This window comes from Palaemon carinicauda, chromosome 11, assembly GCF_036898095.1.
Source record: "Palaemon carinicauda isolate YSFRI2023 chromosome 11, ASM3689809v2, whole genome shotgun sequence".
Lineage (NCBI taxonomy): Eukaryota > Metazoa > Arthropoda > Malacostraca > Decapoda > Palaemonidae > Palaemon > Palaemon carinicauda.
Genome location: NC_090735.1, coordinates 89457479 through 89479871, shown reverse-complemented (window position 1 = coordinate 89479871; position 22393 = coordinate 89457479). Strand labels below are relative to the sequence as shown.

The 22393-nt window shown below is 42.0% G+C and overlaps 1 protein-coding gene across 1 annotated transcript in view; it reads left to right on the top strand.

Moving 5' to 3' along the window:
• Positions 1-22393, top strand: part of LOC137649374 (uncharacterized) — a 192865-nt gene that overhangs the window by 38740 nt on the left and 131732 nt on the right. The window contains exon 3 of the mRNA XM_068382357.1: positions 15237-15356. Coding sequence (XP_068238458.1) covers positions 15237-15356 — 120 coding nt within the window. The remainder of the gene's footprint in view (positions 1-15236; positions 15357-22393) is intronic.

Here is a 22393-nt window from a genome sequence, read left to right as displayed (position 1 = left end):
ACCATCTGTTTTGAAGGTCTTCATTTTTGGCCAAGAAGACCTTGTCTGGGGAGAGGAGAACTTCTCCTGATGGAAGGAACTCAATGTGGCCTGGATCTCTTGATAAGGCCGCCAATTCCGAAATTCTAGCGCCGGATGCTAAACTCATAAGGAATAGAGTTTTTCTGAGTAGAGGTATATACTCACATGAGTCGTTGATGGTTTCTGACGCCAGTTTGAGGACATCATTGAGAAACCAGGAAACCGAGTTAGGATGAATAGATGGTTTCAGTCTGGCACAAGCTCTTGGAATTGAAGCTAGCAATGAGTCTGTTAGATCTATATTAAACCCGACCAGGAAAATCTTCTTCAAGGCAGACTTAATGGTAGTAATAGTGTTAGCTGCCAAACCTGACTCAAACAAGGTTCTGAAAAAGGTTACCGTTAGGTTTAATGTCATAAAGACAATATTAGAATCCTTCAAAAACTTTGCTAGTTTTTTGACCGCTGAGTCATATTGACGAAGAGTGGAGTCTCTCTTATCTGATTCTAAGAATAAAGTATTCTGGGGATCTATGTTAGGCCCTTTGTGGGCCGCAAACTTCATGAAGTCCATAAAGTTAGGGCGTTCCGAATGTTTGAGGAAGCGAACACAGTGCGCGTTTGTACTATCTGGGTCAAAGTCGGGTTGGGAATCTGGCGAGGGTGGAGATTCAGCTCCAGTAAAAGAGGAAACCAATTGCTCTTGGGCCAATTGGGGGCCACCAGGGCTACTTGACCTTTGAAGGTTCGAAGTTTGTCCAGCACCTTCATCAATAGGTTCACCGGTGGGAAAAGATAAATCCTTTCCCAGGTGTTCCAGTTCAGAGACATGGCATCCGTGGCGTAAGCCCGAGGGTCCAGGTTGGGGGCCACATAACATTTCAGTTTTCTGGTTGGACTCCATCGCGAAGAGATCTACCTGGAGGTCCGGCACTTGGGAGAGGATCCACTGAAACGATTTTCGATCTAGTGACCATTCTAACTCCAACGGGGTCGTCCTTGAGAGTGCGTCTGTCACAACGTTCCGAACTCCAGCCAGATGGACAGCTGATAGGTGCCATTGGTTTGAGGCTGCCAGGGAGAAGATTGCTACCATCACATGGTTGATGGTGCCTGACTTGGAGCCCCTTCTGTTTAAGCAACGGACTATAACTTCGTTGTCGAGAACTAGTCTCAGGAGCTGCTTCTTGGCCGGGGAAAGACGTTTTAAAGTTAGTAAGACCGCCATGGCTTCTAGGACGTTTATGTGGAACTGTTGGAACATTGTGGACCAAAGGCCCTGAACCTTCCTGTGTTGGGAATAACCTCCCCAACCTGATAGGGAGGCATCCGTGTGGATGACTATCTTTGGAGGGGGGTACCGTAGAGGGACCGATTTTGACAGGCTCTTGGTGGTCGTCCATGGGAGAGGCCTCTTCCGAAGAATAGGAGGAAGACGGGTCTTCTTGTCTCGAAATCTGTTGTTCGATCTGGAGCGCCAAACCCGGTTTATGTCCTTCAGTTTCGCTTTCAGAAGAAGGTCTGTCACTGAAGCAAATTGTAGGGATCCTAGGATCTTTTCTTGATTCCTTCTGGATGTTATCTTTTCCCCGAGAAAGCGTTTGGTATTCTTCGCAATCTCTATTCTCTTGGACCTGGGAAGACATAGGGTGTGAGAGCATAGGTCCCACTGTAATCCCAGCCACTGAAACTTGGTCTCCGGTGTTAGGCTGGACTTTCTGAAATTTATTTGGAATCCCAGAGACTGAAGATACTGGATCACCTTGTTTGTCGCTTTGAGACAATCCTCAACGTTGTCTGACCAGATTAGCCAATCGTCCAGATATGCGACGACTTGGACCCCTTTGGTTCGAAGTTCTTGAATGACTGATTCCGCCAGTTTCGTGAAAATTCTGGGCGCGATGTTGAGCCCGAAAGGCATCACTTTGAACGTGTAAGCCTTGTCGCCTAGTCTGAATCCTAGGAATGGGCGGAAATGTCTCGCTATTGGAACGTGATAGTAAGCATCGGTAAGATCGATGGAGGTGGTGACGGCCCCACGGGGAAGTAAGGTCCGTACCTGCGAGACGGTAAGCATGTGAAACTTGTCGCATTGAATGAACAAGTTTAGCCGGGAAAGATCAAGGATGACTCTCCGGCTGTCTGAGTCTTTTTTCGGGACGCTGAATAAGCGACCTTGAAACTTCAGATGTTTTGTTTCTTTGATCGCGTTCTTGAGCAAGAGATCCTGGGTAAACAGGATCAGATCCGGTATCAAGAGTTGATGGAATTTGTTCGGTGGAGGAGGCCCTTCTATCCAACTCCACCCCAGGCCCTTGGAAATTATGCTGAAGGCCCAAGGACTGAACCTCCAGCGACTCCTGAACGCATAAAGTCTCCCTCCTACCTGAAGATTCTCAGTAGTTGGAGGATTTTCCGCCACGGCCTCCGCGTGATCCCTTTCCGCGGGAGAAATATCTCCCTTTGCCTCTGTTCTGAAAAGAACCTCTTGAACCAAGGCCTCCTCTTGGGGCTGAGGCTTGGAGGTGGAGGGTTGGATGGACTGAGCAACCGGGACCGGCTGGACTACCTGGAGAGGTTGGCGGAACTGGGCAGAGCTATAAGAACGTAGCCTTTTCCTGCCCCGGGAGTGAACGTTCGACTGTTCGAACTTCCGTTTGGGAGTGACACCCCAACGGACCTTGAGGCTTTGGTTCACTCTGGCAGCTTTGCTTAACACTGAGTTGACCATGTCCTCCGGGAACAGGTCCGGACCCCAAGCGGAGGCTTTAATGAGCTTATTCGGCTCATGGCGGATAGTAGCCTCTGATAAAACATGCCTACGGCAACGTCTTCTGGCTACCAAGAAGTCATAGCAATCCGCTAACAAGGATTGTAAGGTGGCTTTTGTCATGACTTTAAAGGCGTGTTCCTCATCGAAGTTGAGGGAAAACATCTCCGCCATCGTCGAGACGTTTAGGCTCCTGCTAAACCTAGACCGGGACTCGAACTCGAGTCGAATTAAGGTTTCGGGGAGTCTTGGAAGTCGTTCGCTAAATTGCGTCGACTCACAATCAGCGGATAGCTTACCAGAGGTAAATGTTGCCTGAATGTTAAGCCAGCATTCATTGTCTGATGGGAGCAGAAGAGATGTAGGGTCTGTCTCCCGAAGCTGGGGCAAAGGTTTGTCTTCGGCCACTGCCTGAAGAGCCAAGTCCACTATTTTGGTGACGCAAGGAGTAGGGGTCTGCTCATCCACAAGAAACATAGTGTATGTACTCTTGTGGGGAGTCAGCATGGTGTTTGTGCAACCCCACTCGTTTAGTGTTCTAACCCAAACAGACTGAGCCTGTTTTATCTGTCTCCTTAGGGACCTTATCTAGCCGGACAAGAGCTTCTTCCGTTAGCCGGGCGAAGCCGGGGAAGGGGAATTGAAGGCCGGGAGGGAAGAACTCAAAGTCTTCAATGGGCTGGGTTCCAAAGCCTTCAATGGTCAACATCCCGTCCGTGAAAGGGCAGTGGAGCGCCATTTTCCACGGGTTATTTTTAGTAAAAGGCGGGAGTTTTGAGGCGTCCGGGATGAGGAACTGCTGTTGTTGAGGCAGTCGTCCTTCTAGGGTGTCCAGTCTCCTGGTAACGGCAGAAAGCATTGAGCTAATCTGCTCTGAGACAACCCTTGACATCATATTGGTGAGAGCCACCGGGTCGAGGTTGGCCGGGGCAACTGAGGAAGATGGCTGCACTCCCGGGTCCTGAGAAGTAGAGGAGGTGCTAGCTAAGCCACTAGGGGCTCTGGGGAGGGAAGCCTTCTTGGGCTTGGTTGTTTTAGGTAGTGTGGGATTCTTTCGAGTCCTAACTAAGGGTCTCTTCTGAGACTTAACCTTGGGAGGAACCGGGTATGATCTCGGGGTAGATTCACGATTCGCTTCAAAACCTAGAAAGGAAGAAGAATTAGATCCCGAAGAAAAAGAGGGGCTAAGAAGAGAGATCTTAGCGCCGGACCCACCTGCCTCACCTACCTCCTTACCTGTCTCCGGTTCGTCCAAAACCATGGGTTCTAGGTCCAAGTTCAGAGCCGCAACATTGTCCTCAATGGGGTCGGGGTCGTCACCGATGTCAGTATCTTGATCAAGATCAAGTTCCACGGTTGCCGCAATGTCGGCAATAATAGGGGCCGCCACTTATTTAGGCACTGCTGCCGAAGATTTTGCGTTGGGATAGATTAGGTTGCAGTAATCTTTGGAGAGGACGTAAGGCTTCTTGGCCTTAACGTTACGGGCGAAACCGCCTACCCAAACTTTCAAGGTGGCTCTTGCTGTGGTCTTAGCTGCTTGGGAACTCTGAAAGAACGGGGATAAGGTTAGCAAACCCGGGAGACGGAGCTGAGAAATGAAAACCAAAGGTTCATTATATAAAGCAAGGGGAATGCAAGTAGAAAAAACGACCTTTAGAGGCCTCACTGATTCCGAAGAGAGGGTCGTGACAAGGTCGTAACAGACAAGGCAGTGTTCGGGGTGCCAAACAATAACGTCATCCATTTGAATCCCACAGTCGGCGTGAGATCTACAGACCTCATGTCCGCAGGGCTGTTGAAGGACGGCCGCGCAAGCTGTCATCCGGCAGCGGACCACCTGTAAAAAGGAATAGTCTATGAACATCTACTTAATATCTCTAGAAGGGGCCCCGGAGGATCCGGACCTTGAAATTAAAGTAAAATGTATAGCCTTAGACTAAACATGCAGAGAACCTGAGACTATTCCAAGAGGAACCCGGAAGAGCCGGGATGAGAAAAGGATGTAAAAATAAGGGATTGAGTAATAATAAGTAATAGTCCCGGGGACCGGGAACAGAAATACTTAAAGTAAACTTAAAGTAAACTAGAGTTTACATATAATAAAAAACTCCGGTTATGATCTTAAACATTAACGTCCGTGAGAGTATAGGGTTCCCGTAGGGAGGGTAGGAATCATAAACTGTGTCAGTGTCATCCAATCCGGCAGTATTGTAAGCCCGGAGGCCCCAATGTCTGATGACGGGAGGGTACGGTGGGAGAATGCTGGAGGAGCCAAGGGATCCACCAACGAGACTACCGGACGTACCTGGACGAAGGTAATGATTCGTGTAGAATACTATGATGTAGGTTAATAATATATCCTGATACGGGCGATAATGGCAGGAGGTACTGTATGATGGGGACACTCCTAATATAGATAAGGTCTCATTCCTAAATCCATAAGCTAAAAGCAAAAGCCATACCAAGAAGACATAGGTATACTGCTCAATCACATGTGTGCTATAGTCCCCGGCGGTCCCGGCCCTCCCCCTCCCCCGACTGATGGCCAATCGAGACGACGGGAGGGGGGAGACGAGAACCGCCTGGGATGAATGAGACTATGTAGCACCCCGTGAGATAATCTCGGTCCTCAATATGTCGGAACGTTGAGGGAAGACTAAGGAACAAGCATACTGTACTTGGCCTGTATATCATAGCCAACAACCATCGAGTAAGAGGAGAGACGAACTCTAGGAGGGGTGGGGGGGGTGGGAAGGGGGTACAGGGGGATCACATGGACAGGTGGTGGTAGGCAGGGCTACCAACTGGAGATCCCCTCAACCCAACATGAAAATCCCAAAAATATAATCATAATGGAGTGTGACAATAAAAACAATATGAACTGTATAAATACTTAAAAGTAATTAATGAATAAAAGCGTAATCACGTAAAAAAGGCTAGGCATGCAAAGTTAATATGGCAAGAGAGGGACTCAAGTGAGTGGCAAGGGAGGGAGCGTGACGCCATCTTGGAAGATGGAAAACAAGGGTACCAACCTTGCTACCGAAGCGGGTAGATATCGAGCAGTAACACAATAAAGAGCTACGCGAGAGTCCCACTCGAACCAAAACGTAAAACTATGTGGAGCGTAAATAAAACGATAGTCTTTATAACATCAAGTGAAATGCTCCTAGAAAAAAACAGCGAAACAATTCCCTGTGGGAACGCTATCCACTAACATGCACGAAGGCAGGTATGCCAACATAACAGAACGCCTTAATGATTCGCTAACACTGATACCATAGTATAATAATAATGATACGCTAAGATGAAAGCATACAATCGGTGTAAAGGAAAAAAACTCCTAAAAGTTCGAACGAATAGCAATGATGAAAGTAATAACGAACGAACTAGCGAGAAAGGGCAGGGCCGTGTAACCATGAACGGTTAGAACGGGGACGCCGTTCACAATAAAACACTTCTGAATTAATAAAACAAAGGCTACACTGCCCATTCACACTTAAAACTCATGGATAAAGTACTTAACTTCGATGGAGTAACTTGAGATTCCGCCATCGATGCGTAGGAAAGGTAAGTATTCCAAAAGTACACCGAGAAAAATACAATCGATTTATTCATAACTGGTGCTAAAAAGGAGTGCTGGGCAAGCGTGGGTAGAGTTAGTAGTACTGGTCTGCGCGGCAGGGGAGGTTAAACCGCACCTCACTATTGAGGGATTTTGAAGAGATGTCTAAATGGTACGAGACCTCTGGTCTATTACGCCCTAGTTTATACCGACACCAATAGGTGAGCGAGCTAGTTCAACCTAGCATTCCTATACATTTTTTTCTCTGGTAATATTTAGCAGTTATATTCCTTAGAAATGGTGCTATAGGAGCATTTCACTGGCCGGCACAGGTTGAGCCCAGAAATATACATATACATATATATATATATATATATATATATATATATATATATATATATATATATATATATATATATATATAATGTATATATATATATATATATATATATATATATATTTATATATATATAATGTATATATATATATATATATATATTTATATATATATATATATATATATATATATATATATATATATATATATATATATATATATATATATATATATATATATATATATATATATATACACACACACACATATATATATATATATATATATATATATATATATATATATATATATATATATATATATATATATATATATATATATATATATATATATATATATATATATATATGTATATGTATATATATATATATATATATATATATATATATATATATATATATATATATATGTGTGTATATATATATATATATATATATATATATATACATATATATATATATATACATATATACACTGGAGGAGTGTAGGCCCCTTTCCCTAGCCCTGCCTACAGATCACAAGGACTGGAAAGATGTTCAGCTTATCTTCTTAGTAGGGAAGTTGGAGGCCGATATCGCTGGACGTCAGTTTAGCGAAAACCTCCCCAAGTTGTCTGATTTTCTCCTGCTTATGGAGCAGGATACGAAGGAATGGCTTGCTGCCTCTCTCTCCCTCCACATTACCTTGGAGGCAATGTTCAGTGAACATAGGTCCCCAGATATGTTCGTGGTCATAGCCAAAATCATTTGGCAACCCTAATTAAAGACTTTTATAGCTTTGTTAGGGATAGAAGGGCTTGCAGGGAGTTCGTGTTTGCCTCGGCTGCGGTAAGGCACGAACCCAGGAAGTTGATATCTTCCAATATCTAGGGGAAAAACCTCTTCCCGAATGAAGTGGTCAAGGAGATGGTCGACAAGGCCACCACGGAGAATAGGAATCTTCTCCAGAAGTCTTCCCCGGATGAGGGTCCCCAACCGAAATGGAAGACAAAGAGGCCAAGGCTGCCCTCTCACCCTGCTAGACAACAACAGCAACTTCCCATGACCACGGTGCCCCAGATGGTGGCACAGCCCCAACCCACCTACCAGATGGTACCCCAGCAGGTGGTGACTCAGTCCCCAGCCTTCACTCCCGCCTTTTCACTCCCGCCTATGAGAGGCAGACCACTACCTTTCGCACTAAAGGTAAGGGTCAAATAGAGGTTCCTCTAGACGTCCCTCAAGAGGAAGAGGGGGTAGGGGAGAATGCGGTCAAGGAGGCAAGCCCTCCGGAAACCAGAAGCAATGAGATGCTTCCGGTAGGAAGAAGACTCCGACTATTCCGGGATCATTGGACCTTCGATCCCTGGGCCCACAGCCTAATCAAGAACGGACTAGGTTGGAGCTGGAAGACAGCTCCACCATCATTTCCTCAATTCTTCCAACACTCCACCCCTGTTCTGGAAGAATATACCCGAGAACTCTTGAGCAAACGGGTGATAAGGAGGGCAAAGTTCATCAAATTCCAAGGAAGGCTGTTTTGTGTTCCCAAGAAGGACTCAGACAAACTCAGAGTCATTCTGGATTTGTCGCCACTCATCAAGTTCATAGAAAACGACAAGTTCACGATGCTGACCCTTCAACACATAAGGGTCCTACTGCCCAAAAGGGCATACACAGTCTCCATAGACATGGCAGATGCGTATTGGCACATTCCGATCAATCGCCAACTCTCCTCCTACCTAGGATTCAGGCTACAAAAAAGAAAGTACGCTTTCAGAGCTATGCCCTTCGGACTAAACATATCCCCAAGGATCTTCCCGAAGCTTGCAGAAGCAGTCGTTCAACAACTACGCCTAGAAGGTGTCCAGGTGATATCCTACCTGGACGATTGGCTGGTGTGGGCAGCATCTGAGACGAAATGCATGCAGGCATCCAAGAAATTGATCCAGTTTCTTGAACATCTGGGATTCAAGATCAACACCAAAAAGTCTCGACTATCTCCAGCTCACAAGTTTCAATGGCTAGGTATACATTGGAACTTACAGTCACATCGCCTCTCCATTCCATTAAAGAAGAGGAGAGAGATTGTAGGATCTGTCAAGAGACTACTAAAATCCAACAGGATTTCAAGACACCAACAGGAGAGAGTGCTGGGCTCCCTTCAGTTTGCATCAATGACAGACCCAGTGCTAAGAGCACAGCTAAAAGATGCATCAGGAGTCTGGAGAAGATATGCATCAAACGCTCGAAGAGATCTAAGAAGACCAATACCGATCCGACTACGATCACTTCTCAAGCCATGGTCGGAGGCCAAGAACTTGAAGAGGTCAATGCCTCTGCAACCGCCTCCACCCTCAGTCATTATCCACACGGACGCATCATTGGAAGGATGGGGAGGTCATTCTCATCAACGAAAAGTTCAGGGATCTTGGTTCTCTCTATTCAAGACCTTCCACATCAACATTTTGGAGGCCATGGCAGTCTTCCTCACACTGAAGAAATTATCCCCTCGCCCTTCAGTCCATACAGTATAAGACTGATTCTGGACAGCGAGGTGGTAATGAGATGCCTGAATCATCAAGGCTCGAGATCACCTCAACTCAACCAGGTAATGTTGGCCATCTTCCACTTAGCATTAAAGAAGAAATGGCACTTATCAGCAGTTCACCTTCAAGGGTTCCGCAATGTGATGGCGGACGTTCTATCCAGGCTAACTCCTATAGAGTCAGAATGGTCCCTAGACGCAAGATCATTCTCCTTCATCTTACATCAAGTCCTGGAACTGCAGATCGACCTCTTCGCAACGAGCGACAACAAGAAACTTCCTCTGTATATGGCCCCATACTAGGACCCTCTAGCAGAAGCAATGGACGCCATGTCCCTCGACTGGAACAGTTGGACCAGGATTTATCTGTTCCCTCCATCCAACCTGCTGATGAAGGTCCTCAACAAGCTGAGATCTTTTCAAGGAACAGCAGCCCTAGTGGCTCCCAAGTGGCCCCAGAGTAACTGGTTCCCTCTAGTATTGGAATTGCAGACGAGGCTGATTCCCCTGCCGTACCCAGTTCTGTCTCAACAAGTACAGAAGTCGACTGTCTTCGCTTCATTACAGAAAACCCAAGACCTTCATCTCGTGATTTTCTCTCCCTAGCAGGAAGAAAAAGGTTTGGGATCTCGAAAGAAAGTATAGGCTTCTTAGAGGAATAAAAGTCTAAATCTACCAGAAGGCAATAGGAGTCATCTTGGAAGGAGTGGGTGGCTTTTGTCAAGGCAAGAAAACCGAAAGAAATCTCGACAGATTTTTGTTTATCTTTTTTTATTCACCTTCATGAACAAGGTTTAGCAGCCAACACAATAACTAAGTGTAAATCTGCCTTAACTAGACCCTTGCTTTACGCTTTCCAAGTAGACTTTTCTAATGGAATTTTTAACAAGATCCCTAAGGCGTGTACTAGGCTTAGGCCTGCAGCACCTCCAAAGCCCATTTCATGGTCCTTGGATAAAGTACTCCATTTTGCCTCAATATTGAATAACGAAAATTGCTCTCGGAAAGATTTGACTCAAAAAGTTATATTCTTGTTTGCTCTAGCCTTAGGGGCTAGTTAGTGAGATATTGGCCCTTTCTCAGGAAGAGGGCCATATCCAGTTTACTGAAACGGGAGAACTGAATCTCTTTCCTGACCCAACGTTTCTCGTCAAGAACGAGCTACCCACCAAGAGGTGGGGTCCCTGGAGAATCTGCCCTCTGAAGGAAGATGTCTCGCTGTGTCCAGTGGAGTGTCTAAAGGTTTATCTTCGTAGAACTTCAGACTTCAGGGGAGGACAGCTCTTCAAAGGAGAAACATCGAGCTCAAACCTATCCCTGAAACAACTAAGGGCGAAGATCACCTACCTCATTCGCAGAGCGTATCCTGACAGTATACCCGCAGGTCATGATCCTAGGAAAATTCCTTCTTCGTTAAATTTTTTCCAGCTCATGGATTTCGAGAGCCTTCGCTCGTTTACTGGTTGGAAGTCATCCAGAGTGTTTTTCAAGCACTACGCGAAGCAAGTGCAAGAGTTAAAGAGATACGTGGTGGCGGCAGGTAGTGTACTAAAACCTGTCGCTTAGTGCTGCGAGGAACAGTGAATTATTTGGGACTATAATTCTATAGGGTGTACATGTTGGCACATTATAGTGCAACATGGTAGTGAAATGTCATCAAAGTGACATTATGGACTGTTCCAGTGTATAAAAGTGAAGAAACATAGACTCAACACTAGTGCCGTGTGTTTTTACACAAGTGTAAATAGACAGACTTTCTCAGAAAGACATTAGAAAATTATTAAATTTTCAATTGAGTGGCATGAACTTTTGTTTTCAGATAAAACAAGTATTTCTGATTTGGCCTGTATGTTCTATGTTTATAAATTCTATTCACTTGCATTTTTTATGTTATTATGGAATGTATGCTGAATTTTTATTTATTGTTTTACAATAAATGTCTAATTGTTTTTCGTGTCTTATTTTGCCCCAAACATATATAAATAAAGTTATGTATGAGCATTACTTTTATTCCTTACTATTCTGCATAATTACATTGAACAACGGTAGTAACTTTGTTCCTAAATGTAAACAAACCTTTTTCTGGCCAGGCTTATCTTGTTTCGATACAGATATAAACTTTTCTGTTGTGGTATACAGCTTGGCTGATATACCTTAGATGCTACGGTGGCTTACGTGAACCTGTGATCGTTTTTAAAAATACAAACTTTGGCTAAAGGCATATAGTGAAACCTGTATGCCCTTTTGGTTGGTAGGTTGGTCATATGAAATATGCAAAACTTCGAGACTTTTCCCGAGTCTAGGATGACTCTTCCCTGTAGGGGGCAGGAAGCACTAACATAGTTCATGATTAGAAGCAATGACATATAACAGTAATATCATAGGTCTCTAAGGTCTAAGTGACCAAGGAAATATTGTCTTGAGGTTTAAGGCACGACTGGGAAATCCACGCATACATTAATGCTCTGGTAAACTTCCATCAGGACGACATGGCCTGAGCCCAAAAAACGGATTTTGAGCGAAGCGAAAAATCTATTTTTGGGTGAGATAGCAATATCGTCCTAATGGACCTGCGCTCCTTTCCATGAAAGGCCTTAGCAGGATCCCTCCCAATAATACTGTATCTATAGTACTGGCTCAATGCTACAAGAAATAAAGATGGCGGCGATTGTGGCGCCACCTGAGTACTCAAACAGTGACGGAGGAAGGGAGCCTTATTAAAGGCTCCTCTTTTATTTTGCCACTTTTCCCCCTCGAAGCGTAAACGCTATGTGGGGTGTAGATTGCTATGTGGCATGTCAAGAATACATCCCCTGATATGTGATATCCTAAAAGGTGATAGAATTCTGGAGACCTTAAGTTAAATTCTCTGGGAATATCACTGTAGTCAAATATACCCTAGGAAGCTACTTAAAGGAACCTTCCATCAGGACGACATGGCTATCTCACCCAAAAATAGATTTTTGAGCGATTCTAAGAAAATTTCTTGACTAGATTGCGTAGACGCCGTACTGATGAAAATTTGATAACATACAAAAACTGTAGAGCACAGTTCTGTCGCGCCATGAAAGAAGCTAGGCGCCGATCTTGGGCATCTTTTGTTTCCTTTGTCAACAGTAGAACACCACCATCTTTTGTATGGAGGAAAATGAAAAAGATTCCCGGCATATTTACTAAAACCCACCACCAGTGTTGAAGGTGAACGGTCAGTATGTGACTAAAGCAAATGATGTTAGCAATGCCCTGGCTGATACTTTTTCAAATGTACCATGCAAGTGTGTAGCAGCTCCTGGTCACCAGTATAGAACTATTGAAGAAAAGAAAATTTTAAATTTTGCAACAGGAAGGGAAGAGTCATATAATTCTCCTTTTACTGAAAGAGAATTTGATTCCGCACTTGCTACTTGTAACAATACAGCTCTTGGACCTAGTAGAATTCCATATGCAATGATTAAACATGTACCTTTTGATACAAAGTTATTTATTTTAAGCATTATTAATAGAATATGGCATGATCATAGTTATCCAAGTGTTTGGGAACTAGCCATTATTTTAGCCTTTTTAAAACCCGGTAAGGACAAGTGTTTAGCAGCAAACTATCGACCTATTGCATTGACTTCTTGTTTATGTAAAATCATGGAGAAGATGGTCAATGCAAGACTGTTGTGGTACCTAGAAAAGAAGGGTATTTTATCACCTATTCAGTGTGGATTCAGAAAAATGTACTCAACAACTGATGTGTTGATACGACTTGAGTCTTCTATTTGTGAACCCTTTGCTTCCAAACAGCACCATGTGACAGTCTTTTTTTACCTTGAAAGGGCATATGATACTACATGGAGATTTGGTATACTTAAAACCATTCATGAATTGGGATTAAGAGGAAAGCTACCACTGTTCATTTAGTCATTTCTTTCACATAGAGTTTTTCAAGTGAGAGTGGGGGAAACTCCATCATAGAGTAAATGTCAGGAAGAGGAGGCTCCTCAGTGTAGTTTGCTGAGTGTAATCCTGTTTGCAGTAGCAATTAATGGTATATCCTCAGTCATTCCCTGGGATCTTCTCTCAACACTTTTTGTGAATGATCTCTCCATTTCATTTACTGGAGCTAGAATGGCAATGGTTGAGAGAAAACTACAACTCTCAATTGACAAAATTATCCAGTGGGCCGATATGAATGAATTTAAGTTCTCGACAAGTAAAACTTCCATTGTCCATTTCTCTCATATCCGGGGAGTACATCCAGACCCGGATACAGTATATACATTAAAGGTCAACGGACCCCATGCGTAAGTGAAGCTTAATTTTTAGGCTTGTTATTTGATTGTAGGCTTACATATGTTTCTCACTTAAAAGTATTAAAAGCTAAATGTCTTGAGGCTCTGAATCTTTTAAAAGTATTGTCCCATACATCATGGGGGCCAGACTGCAATACTATTTTAGAATTATACAAGGCCTTGATTTTTTCAAAAATTAGTTATGGATGTGAAATATACTCCTCAGCCATCCCAACCCAAGCTGATTAAAGATATAAGATTCAATACATCATGCTGGTACTGGATTGTTCACAGGAGCCTTTAGAACTTCACCTATCACAAGTCTCCTTGCTGATGCTGGAGAATTACCTCTAGACATTTACCGAAAGTCTTCTATTGTTCGGTATTGGTTTAGATTGCAAAGACTTCCTAATTCTTTAGCCTTTCAGACTACAAGCCATGTAAAGCACACATCATACTTTGAATTGCACCCAAATCTCCGCAACCTTATGGTTTTCGGGTTAAACAATTAATGTACAGTCTTGATATAATGAGAAGTAAGGTGTTTCCATTGAAGGTATCATCAACGCCTCCATGGGAATTACGAGAGGTATCTTTTTGCATATATCTTATTGGATTTAAAGAGAATATGACTGACTTAGAAGCCAGGTCTCTTTTTATGGAACAAGTTTCAGAACATAGGGGATTGACTTTTATATACTGATGGCTCCAAATCCAATGCTGGTGTTGGATTTGGAGTATATAGTAATGCTTTTAATTGTATAGCGGCACTTCTTCTAACATTTTCCGTATTTACTGCCGAACTATATGACATACTAACTGCTATTGAGAAAATAGCATTGGAGAAGGGGGGTAATTTTACCATTTTTAGGCATGCAAGGAGTGTCCTTCAAGCTTTATAAGTTCTTAATTCCAATAACCTTTTAGTTTTAAAGATTTTAGAATGGCTTTATATTATTGCTGGGTTCTGGCACACGGAGGTGTGTGTGGAAACGAGAAAGCAGATTTATGGGCTAAGAATACTGCAGCTGAATTGCTACCAAGAAGGTATCCCATTCTTTGCGATGATTGTTTACCCAACATTAAGAATTTGATTTCCAATAATTGGCAACAGCATTGGTGTAGTTGTAGTAAGAAATAAGATGCGAGAAATGACAAATGTTATATCCCCTTGGAAGTATAATATGATGCCCCGACCTTGGCAGACTACTCTTTGTCGTCTCCGCATTGGGCACACTCGGTTGACACATGAATTTTTGCTTACTGGGCAATACCAGCCATATTATGATGACTGTTTTGTACCCTTAACAGTGAGGCATTTGTTGACCGAATGCCCCACTTATAGTATCGAGAGAAATAGATATCTGTTTGAGGCTGGAGGTGAGGATGGCAGGTTCATCCTTGCCAAAATTCTTGGACATGATGTGTCCTACCATGCTAGGAGTATTTTTAGCTTTATTTAAGAAGCAGGTCTCCTGAAAGCTATATATCTTTTAAAATGACATCTTTGCTGTTATGGTTTTAATTGAATAGTTTTTACTCTTTATGTACAGTAAACGATATAGGCGTCAATGACCTTAGATGTCAGGATGCCAAAAAACCTCAAATCAATCAATATCAGATAGAATGCGTTGTTTACTGTACAAAACACTAATATTATAAAAACATTGCATGTTTGCACCATACTTATATTTAATTCAATATTATCTTTTTCAGATTACAGATTCTCTTGTGAAATTTGGCTTAAGTGATAGTGACACTGATATTTTAGCAGTAGTAATTGACCCTGATGTTGAGCATAAAGTTGAAAAGCTAAATGGACAGATTAGAGGAAAAGTAAGTAAAGTTTATTAATTTTATTTTCTTAATTTTCTGTGAAAAGCTAAATACAATAAACTATTTTAGCTATCCTTATGGTTATTGCAAAATTTACTTCCTCTTCTGTTTGTATGTTGTCTTGTGCAACATAAGGTATAGGAATTCATACGAGTACAAATTATAGTTAGATATATGCCCTCTTTTTATTTAGATGGAATTGAGACCATTTGAAGAATTTCAGTGGAATAGTTATCGAGGTACTTGGTTAACATTTAAAACTTATCAGTATTTTCATGCTAAATATAATTGCTCATACAGACTGAAGTGTTCTTAATTTGGTTCTTGTTGTCATGGAAGAAATCTTCTTACTTAGTGTTACTCTCCCAGTGATTATGACCTTCATTATTTTAATAACTAAATCAGAATGTCTCTTAAAGGTTTAAAGACCATTCATGAATGACAAAGTCAAGGAACAGTAACATTGCCCTATCAAGCAGGACAATGCCCTAGAGACTGACCATATATAGTATAAATATGATCAGTGCCCAAGCTGCCTCTCCACCCAAGTTAGGACCAAGGAAGGCCAGGCAATGGCTGCTGATGACTCTGCAGATAGACCTATAGGCTTACCCGAACTCCCCCATCCTTAGCTTACAAGGATGGTGAGGTTGCAGACACCAAAGAAACTAACGACTTTGAGGGATTAGAACCTCAGTCTGGTGTTCGCCAATCAGGGACGTTACCACATCGGCCCTTGTAATTGAAGGGCAGATTATTCTACTGTTGATTAAGTCTATCAATCAAGACTTTTCATTAGTCTTTTGCAATATAGTGACTCATTGTAAACTCATTTGACTACAGTATTTTCCTTAAAGAAGTGGGTTCTTAAAAAATGAGTTCTTGGTAGGTAGGGTACTGTACGTTCTTGACAGAAGTAATTAATGCAGTTCAAGGTATAGGTTTTTGGTAGCATGTCCTTTTGCACTGGACTTTACTGTAAAAGCATTGGTTCCCATTAGAGAAATTAACACTTCAACCCTATCCACTAGCATTTCTCTCTCTGACCATAACTAGTAATTAGAAGAAGATACCTCTCCATGTTATGTTAGTAGGACAATTGGTTTCCACTTTTTTATATCATGCTGCAATATTGAAAAAAAATAATGCTGTATTTCTCTTTGGCCAAGGGAAGTTATCATTAGGGCATACAAAGATTTTAATAGCTGGATTATATTTCAGAAGGCCAGTATTCTTGAGTAATGGAATCCTCTCTCTTCCTTTCCCACCTTCCCTTCCCTAGTGATACCTATTCATCTTGATAGATTAATTAATTTGAATTGGAAAGGCCTGTCCATACACCCTCAGTGATAGAGGATATATGAAGCACTGGTCATAACTAGGTACATGATTAATGTTTCTCCTGTGTCACCATCTGTTGGAATGACTAGCCATCACAGAGGAGGTGGTGGTTGGAGAGAGTGAAAAGATTTTGTTTTTTAATTAAGAGGTTAATAATTAAGCATGCTAACTACTAGGTAAAATTTGCTTAAATAAAGGGGTTCTGACAAAGGAAGAATCTATTTTATGGGAGATACTGTGTGGTCTTCAAGGACTTTCTTGTGTAAGGCTACATCAGGTAATCTGATATGACATAGATACCAAAGAAGTATTGTCTCTCCTTTAGGGCTAGTGTATCAGTGTGCACAGTACGAACTTAGTATATGTAAGAGAGACCTTAAGTTCAGGGACTAGTTAACTCAACACAGCACCTCCAATGGTATAACCATCTTCTGTGGGTGACTTCATTACTACCGGTACAGTAAGTCATAATAGACAAAAGAACCTACGCTATAGCTGGAGACAGCTCTACTTACACATCAACTTTCTCCCAGCTGCCATCTAAATTTCCAAGTTCAAATACATTGTTAGGTTTCCGTGCATGAGGCTAGGGAGGGAGGGGGGGAGGGTCCTGGAGACCAGACAGTGTGTGGTCTCCAAGGACTAGTAGCAGAGCTTTAATTAAGTAGACTCATGCTCTGTATGCTTTAACACTCCCCAACACTGTTGGTGTGAGCAGCGTCGACGTTGTGGGCACCCACACCACTGAATGGTCCCTGTTCTGCGGTCTCTTCTAACTGATCTGCAAGTCTATCTCTCGACTCCATTATTACGTTCAATGAACAGTGAGCAACAAAATTGCAGTTCTAACAAAATTATTAACAATAAACACGAACCGTTTTGAAATACAAGACTAATGAGAAAAGTTCAATGAGGAGTGAGTGTGTGCATGTGCGATGAATACGTCTGACAGCAAGGTGAGGAAAGCAGCTATGAGCCAGCAGCAGCAACTCGCTGTTCAGGCAGTCACCCCGCAACGATGGTTGAGACTGGACGTGGCTACACATGCTCCAACCATGCCACAACAGAATATTGGCTTGGTTTTAGAAATAGCACGGCAAATAACACACTGGGACGTATAAAAAGGGCACTACAAAAGCACAATGAACTTCAAAACACTTCACAGTTCACTTGCATCACTATACTGCACATGAAATAGAATAATTTGAATAAAACCACAAAAACATTAACATTGAGTCCCCATTAATGGCATCCACTGGTTCCTATTGTCCACGTCTTGAAATAAACTTCTCATAATACATCACTATAAGTTCACTGTACCATGTACGTGTTGGTAACTTCCTTAACATTAATTGGTGGGGCAAGGATAAAACTTCAAAAGTTGGTTCTTAATGTCTATTATGAGTAAAATGCAAAGTCCGGAAGATAACTTATCAGTAAGAGACAAGAACAAACAAGACATTGCATCATGGGAACAATAGGTAAGTGTTGCCAATGCCGATACAATGTTGCCATATATTAATAAAACATTAATTAATATGCGAATATGCAACATCTGGAATAATTCTTGAAAGCACATAATACAATAAATGATGAATATAGGATAATGATGAAGATAATGAATACTAGTACATGTTAAATGTGTCTTTTTGGGCTCAGGCCATGTCGTCCTGATGGAAGGTTCCTATTGGTAGCTTTCTAAGGGATATTTGGCTACAGTGATATTCCCAGAGAATTGACCTTTAGGTCTTCAGAATTCTAACTCCTGGTGCGAATATCCTTAAAATTTCTTTTAAGGGGACTGTCCGCCATGGTGTTTTGACATAACTTTCAGAAATCGAAAATCATTTTATTGCTTCTATGTATGTGTAAACATATCGTACATGCTCCCCAGAAGTTTTTACAAATAACTAAGATATAGCGGTCTTTAAATGATGACGTCATCCTTACTGTGTCGTCTGCATGACTGAATTTGACAAAATCGTCTATGTGTGTTATTTTGCATATTTATGGCGATTTTTCACTTATGTTTCGAGCTATCGTACATCTGGCAGAAATGGAAGGCATTGGTAGAGCGTAGTTGAACGAAATCTACTCCTACGAGAACAGAAGCCAAAGTTTCCAAAAACTTATAGAAGTTATAATGAATGTGTTTGTTTACTTGAAGTTCGTATGTACATTGTGTTTTCACAACGTCCTCGGGAACTTTATAGCAAGGCCAATGTTACCTAAAGTCATAAAAAGAACAAATAGTCAATAATTTTTCCAAACAATGAAGATATAGCGGTCTTTAAATGATGACGTCATCTTTACAGCGTCGTCTGCATGACTGACAAAATCGTAGTTTCTCTCTCTCTCTCTCTCTCTCTCTCTCTCTCTCTCTCTCTCTCTCTCTCTCTCTCTCTCTCTCTCTCTCTCTCTCTCTCTCTCTCGAATTATTTAAAACTGCCATTTATACAAATACTACAATAACAATGTTCAACTCTCTCATAGAAACAAGTAATGGTTGATCTCTCTCTCTCTCTCTCTCTCTCTCTCTCTCTCTCTCCTCTCTCTCTCTCTCTCTCTCTCTCTCTCTCAATTTGAACTGCCATCTATATCAACCAAATGCTACCACTTTAAATTCATGATCTCTCTCTCTCTCTCTCTCTTTCTCTCTCTCTCTCTCTCTTTCTCTCTCTCTCTATACGAGGTGCCTCACACTGAGGGACCTGGGGGAACCCAAACAAAAAATAAGGCAATAAGGCTCTCTCTCTCTCTCTCTCTCTCTCTCTCTCTCTCTCTCTCTCTCTCTCTCTCTCTCTCTCTCTCTTATGTTTCGAAATCTCGTACTTCTGGCAGAAATAGAAGGCATTGTTAGAGGGTAGGTAAATGAAAACTACCAGCTACGAGAACATCAGCCAAAGTTTCCAAAGACATATAGAAGTTATAAGCATGTGTTTGTTTACTTGAAGTTCGTATGTAGATTGTGCTTTCACAACGTCCTCTGGAACTTTATAGCAATGCCCATGTTATATAAGGTGATAGAAAGAACAAAAAGTAAGTGGAGAACAAGAAAAAAGAACCAAGAAAGAGGGAAACATGAATAAGAGTACAAAGCTGAAACCTGCTAACTAAAACACTGGCAACAATGAGATATTGGTGGCAACTCGTAACATAGGAATAGTAAACTGAGGGTTCAAATACCTCATTTACGGTGCTTTTATGTAGGAATAAACAATGAAAGTTATCATAATAATATTATCTTGATTTCTTTGAGGAAAGAAGCGAAAATTTGTTTCAAATCTTTGGGAGCTCATAATTCAAAAACATACTTATTCACTCTTAGGTAAATTTTTTTCACTTATTTGTTGTTCGATGTTAGATAGAAAGATATCATTGAAAAGAAGAATATAAATTCCACAATTCTGTCAAGCAGAATTTTGATTTTATTTTATTTTCTTTTCTACGATTATTTTGCGTCTAGACGAGGATAAAAAATAAATATTCGTAAAAACAAAAAAAGGAAAATCAAAATTTCGGTTGACAGAATTGTTCGGTTTATAAAACGGATTTTGAGCGAAGCGAAAAATCTATTTTTGGGTGAGGTAGCCATGTCGTCCTGATGGAAGTTCCTTCATAGGTAGCTTCCTAGGTATATTTGACTACAGTGATATATCCCAGAGAATTTACCAAAGGTATCCAGAATTCTAACTCCTGGAGCGAATATCCCTTAAAATTTTACGAAGGGATATCGCGTAATATCAGAGGACGTATTCTTGACACGTCTCATGGCTATCTACGCCCCCAATAGAGCTTTCACTTCGAGGGGAAGGAGAGGCAAGAATAGGGAGAGTCGTTACAGAGACGACACTCCCACTGTACTGTAAATAGTGCGCCAAATCGCCACCGCGAGGTGCCACCAAGCCATTCTTTGTAGCTTTGTAGGTGTTGCAGATACAGTACCATAGGGAGGGATTCATTATCCTTTAGTTAAAAAGAGGGTGGGTCCATCAGGACGACATGGCTACCTCACCCAAAAATAGATTTTTCGCTTCGCTCAAAATCCGTTTTTTGGGCTCAGGCCATGTCGTCGTGATGGAAGTGTACCAGAGCATTAATGTATCTGTGGATTTCCAATAGTGCCGTTCATCTCGAGCTAAATCTTTCCTTTTCGGTCTTTAGACCTAGAGACACTTGATGTTACCGTTATACGTCAATCAGCTGATCATGAAATATGTCAGTGCTTCCTGCCCCCTACAGGGAAGAGTCTGGGTAAACTCGAGGAAAAAACCGAGGATTGTGAGTTTAGGGAACAATCTAGCAAATAGTTTGTATATTAGTGTCAACATATACGTAAAGCATAGTCTGTACTATGATGGGATTGGTTTGGGCAGATTACTGTACCTCCCGGGTCTGTCGTGAAGAGACGGACAGGTTTATATATGTGTAGGAAACCTTAAACAGTAAAATGAACAGCCTAGTACAACAAGATCTTACCTGTTTGCCTGGAACACCATGAATCTTAGTTCTGGTATTGACTTAAATATCAAAAGAGTCAAGGATGCTCTGACTTATACATTTAAAGAAATATTTGGGGGGAAAGAGACGCAAATATTCGTTCTATTGTTTATTACAAAAATAGAAATCATGGTTGTAAACAATTACAAAGTATGCTGAATAATTCTGCATAAAAGCATAAACAGTAATAACAGGATAAATAGGGTTTGCCTGAAAAGGAAAACATTAGCCACTCTAAGGGAAATATGAAGTTTCGCTATACAATCTGTTGTTACTAGGAACACTGTGCATATAAGAATGCCTGGCACTTGTGTCAGTTTATTATGCTTAATGTCACCTGTGTAGGGAGAACAGTCTATAGTGTTATCACTTAAACACAAAACTCAACACGATATGTCTTACGAGTCTATCGTGTACACCCTTCACCATAAGTCCCTAATAGTGCATTGTTCTTCGCAGTAATCAAGCAGCTGGTTTTATCACACTGCCCGCCGCCACCACATGAAATTTAATTTCTTGTAATTGCTTCGCGTATTGCTTGAAGAAGACCCTCGAGGACTTCCATCCAGTATAAGCACGAAGACTTTCAAACGACATCGCTTGGAAGAAATTCAGAGACGAGACAACTTTCCTCGGATCATGACCTGCAGGTGTACTGTCTGGATCCACTCTGCGAATGAAGTAGGTGATTTTCGCCCTAATCTGTTTCAATGATAACGTTGAACCGGAAGTCTCTCCCCTGAAAAGCTGACCTCCCTTAAAGTCTGAAGTTCTACAAAGATAGACCTTTAGGCATTCCACTGGGCAGAGGGATGTGTCTTCCTTCAGAGGGCAGATTCTCCAGGGACCCCATCTCTTAGTGGGCAGCTCGTTCTTGGCGAGAAACGTCGGGTCCAGAAAGAGGTTCAGTTCTCCATTGTCTGTGAACTGAATGTGGCCATCATCCCTCGAGAGGGCCACTATTTCGCTAACTCTGGCTCCCGAGGCTAGTGCAAATAAGAATATCACCTTCTGAGTCAAGTCTTTCAGCGAGCAATCCTCATTGTTCAGGGTTGATGCTAAATGAAGAACTTTGTCCAAAGACCATGAAATGGGCTTAGGAGGAGCTGCGGGCCGAAGTTTTGCGCAGGCTTTAGGGATCTTGCTGAAGATTTCGTTGGAAAAGTCTACCTGGAAGGCATAAAGTATTGGTCTGG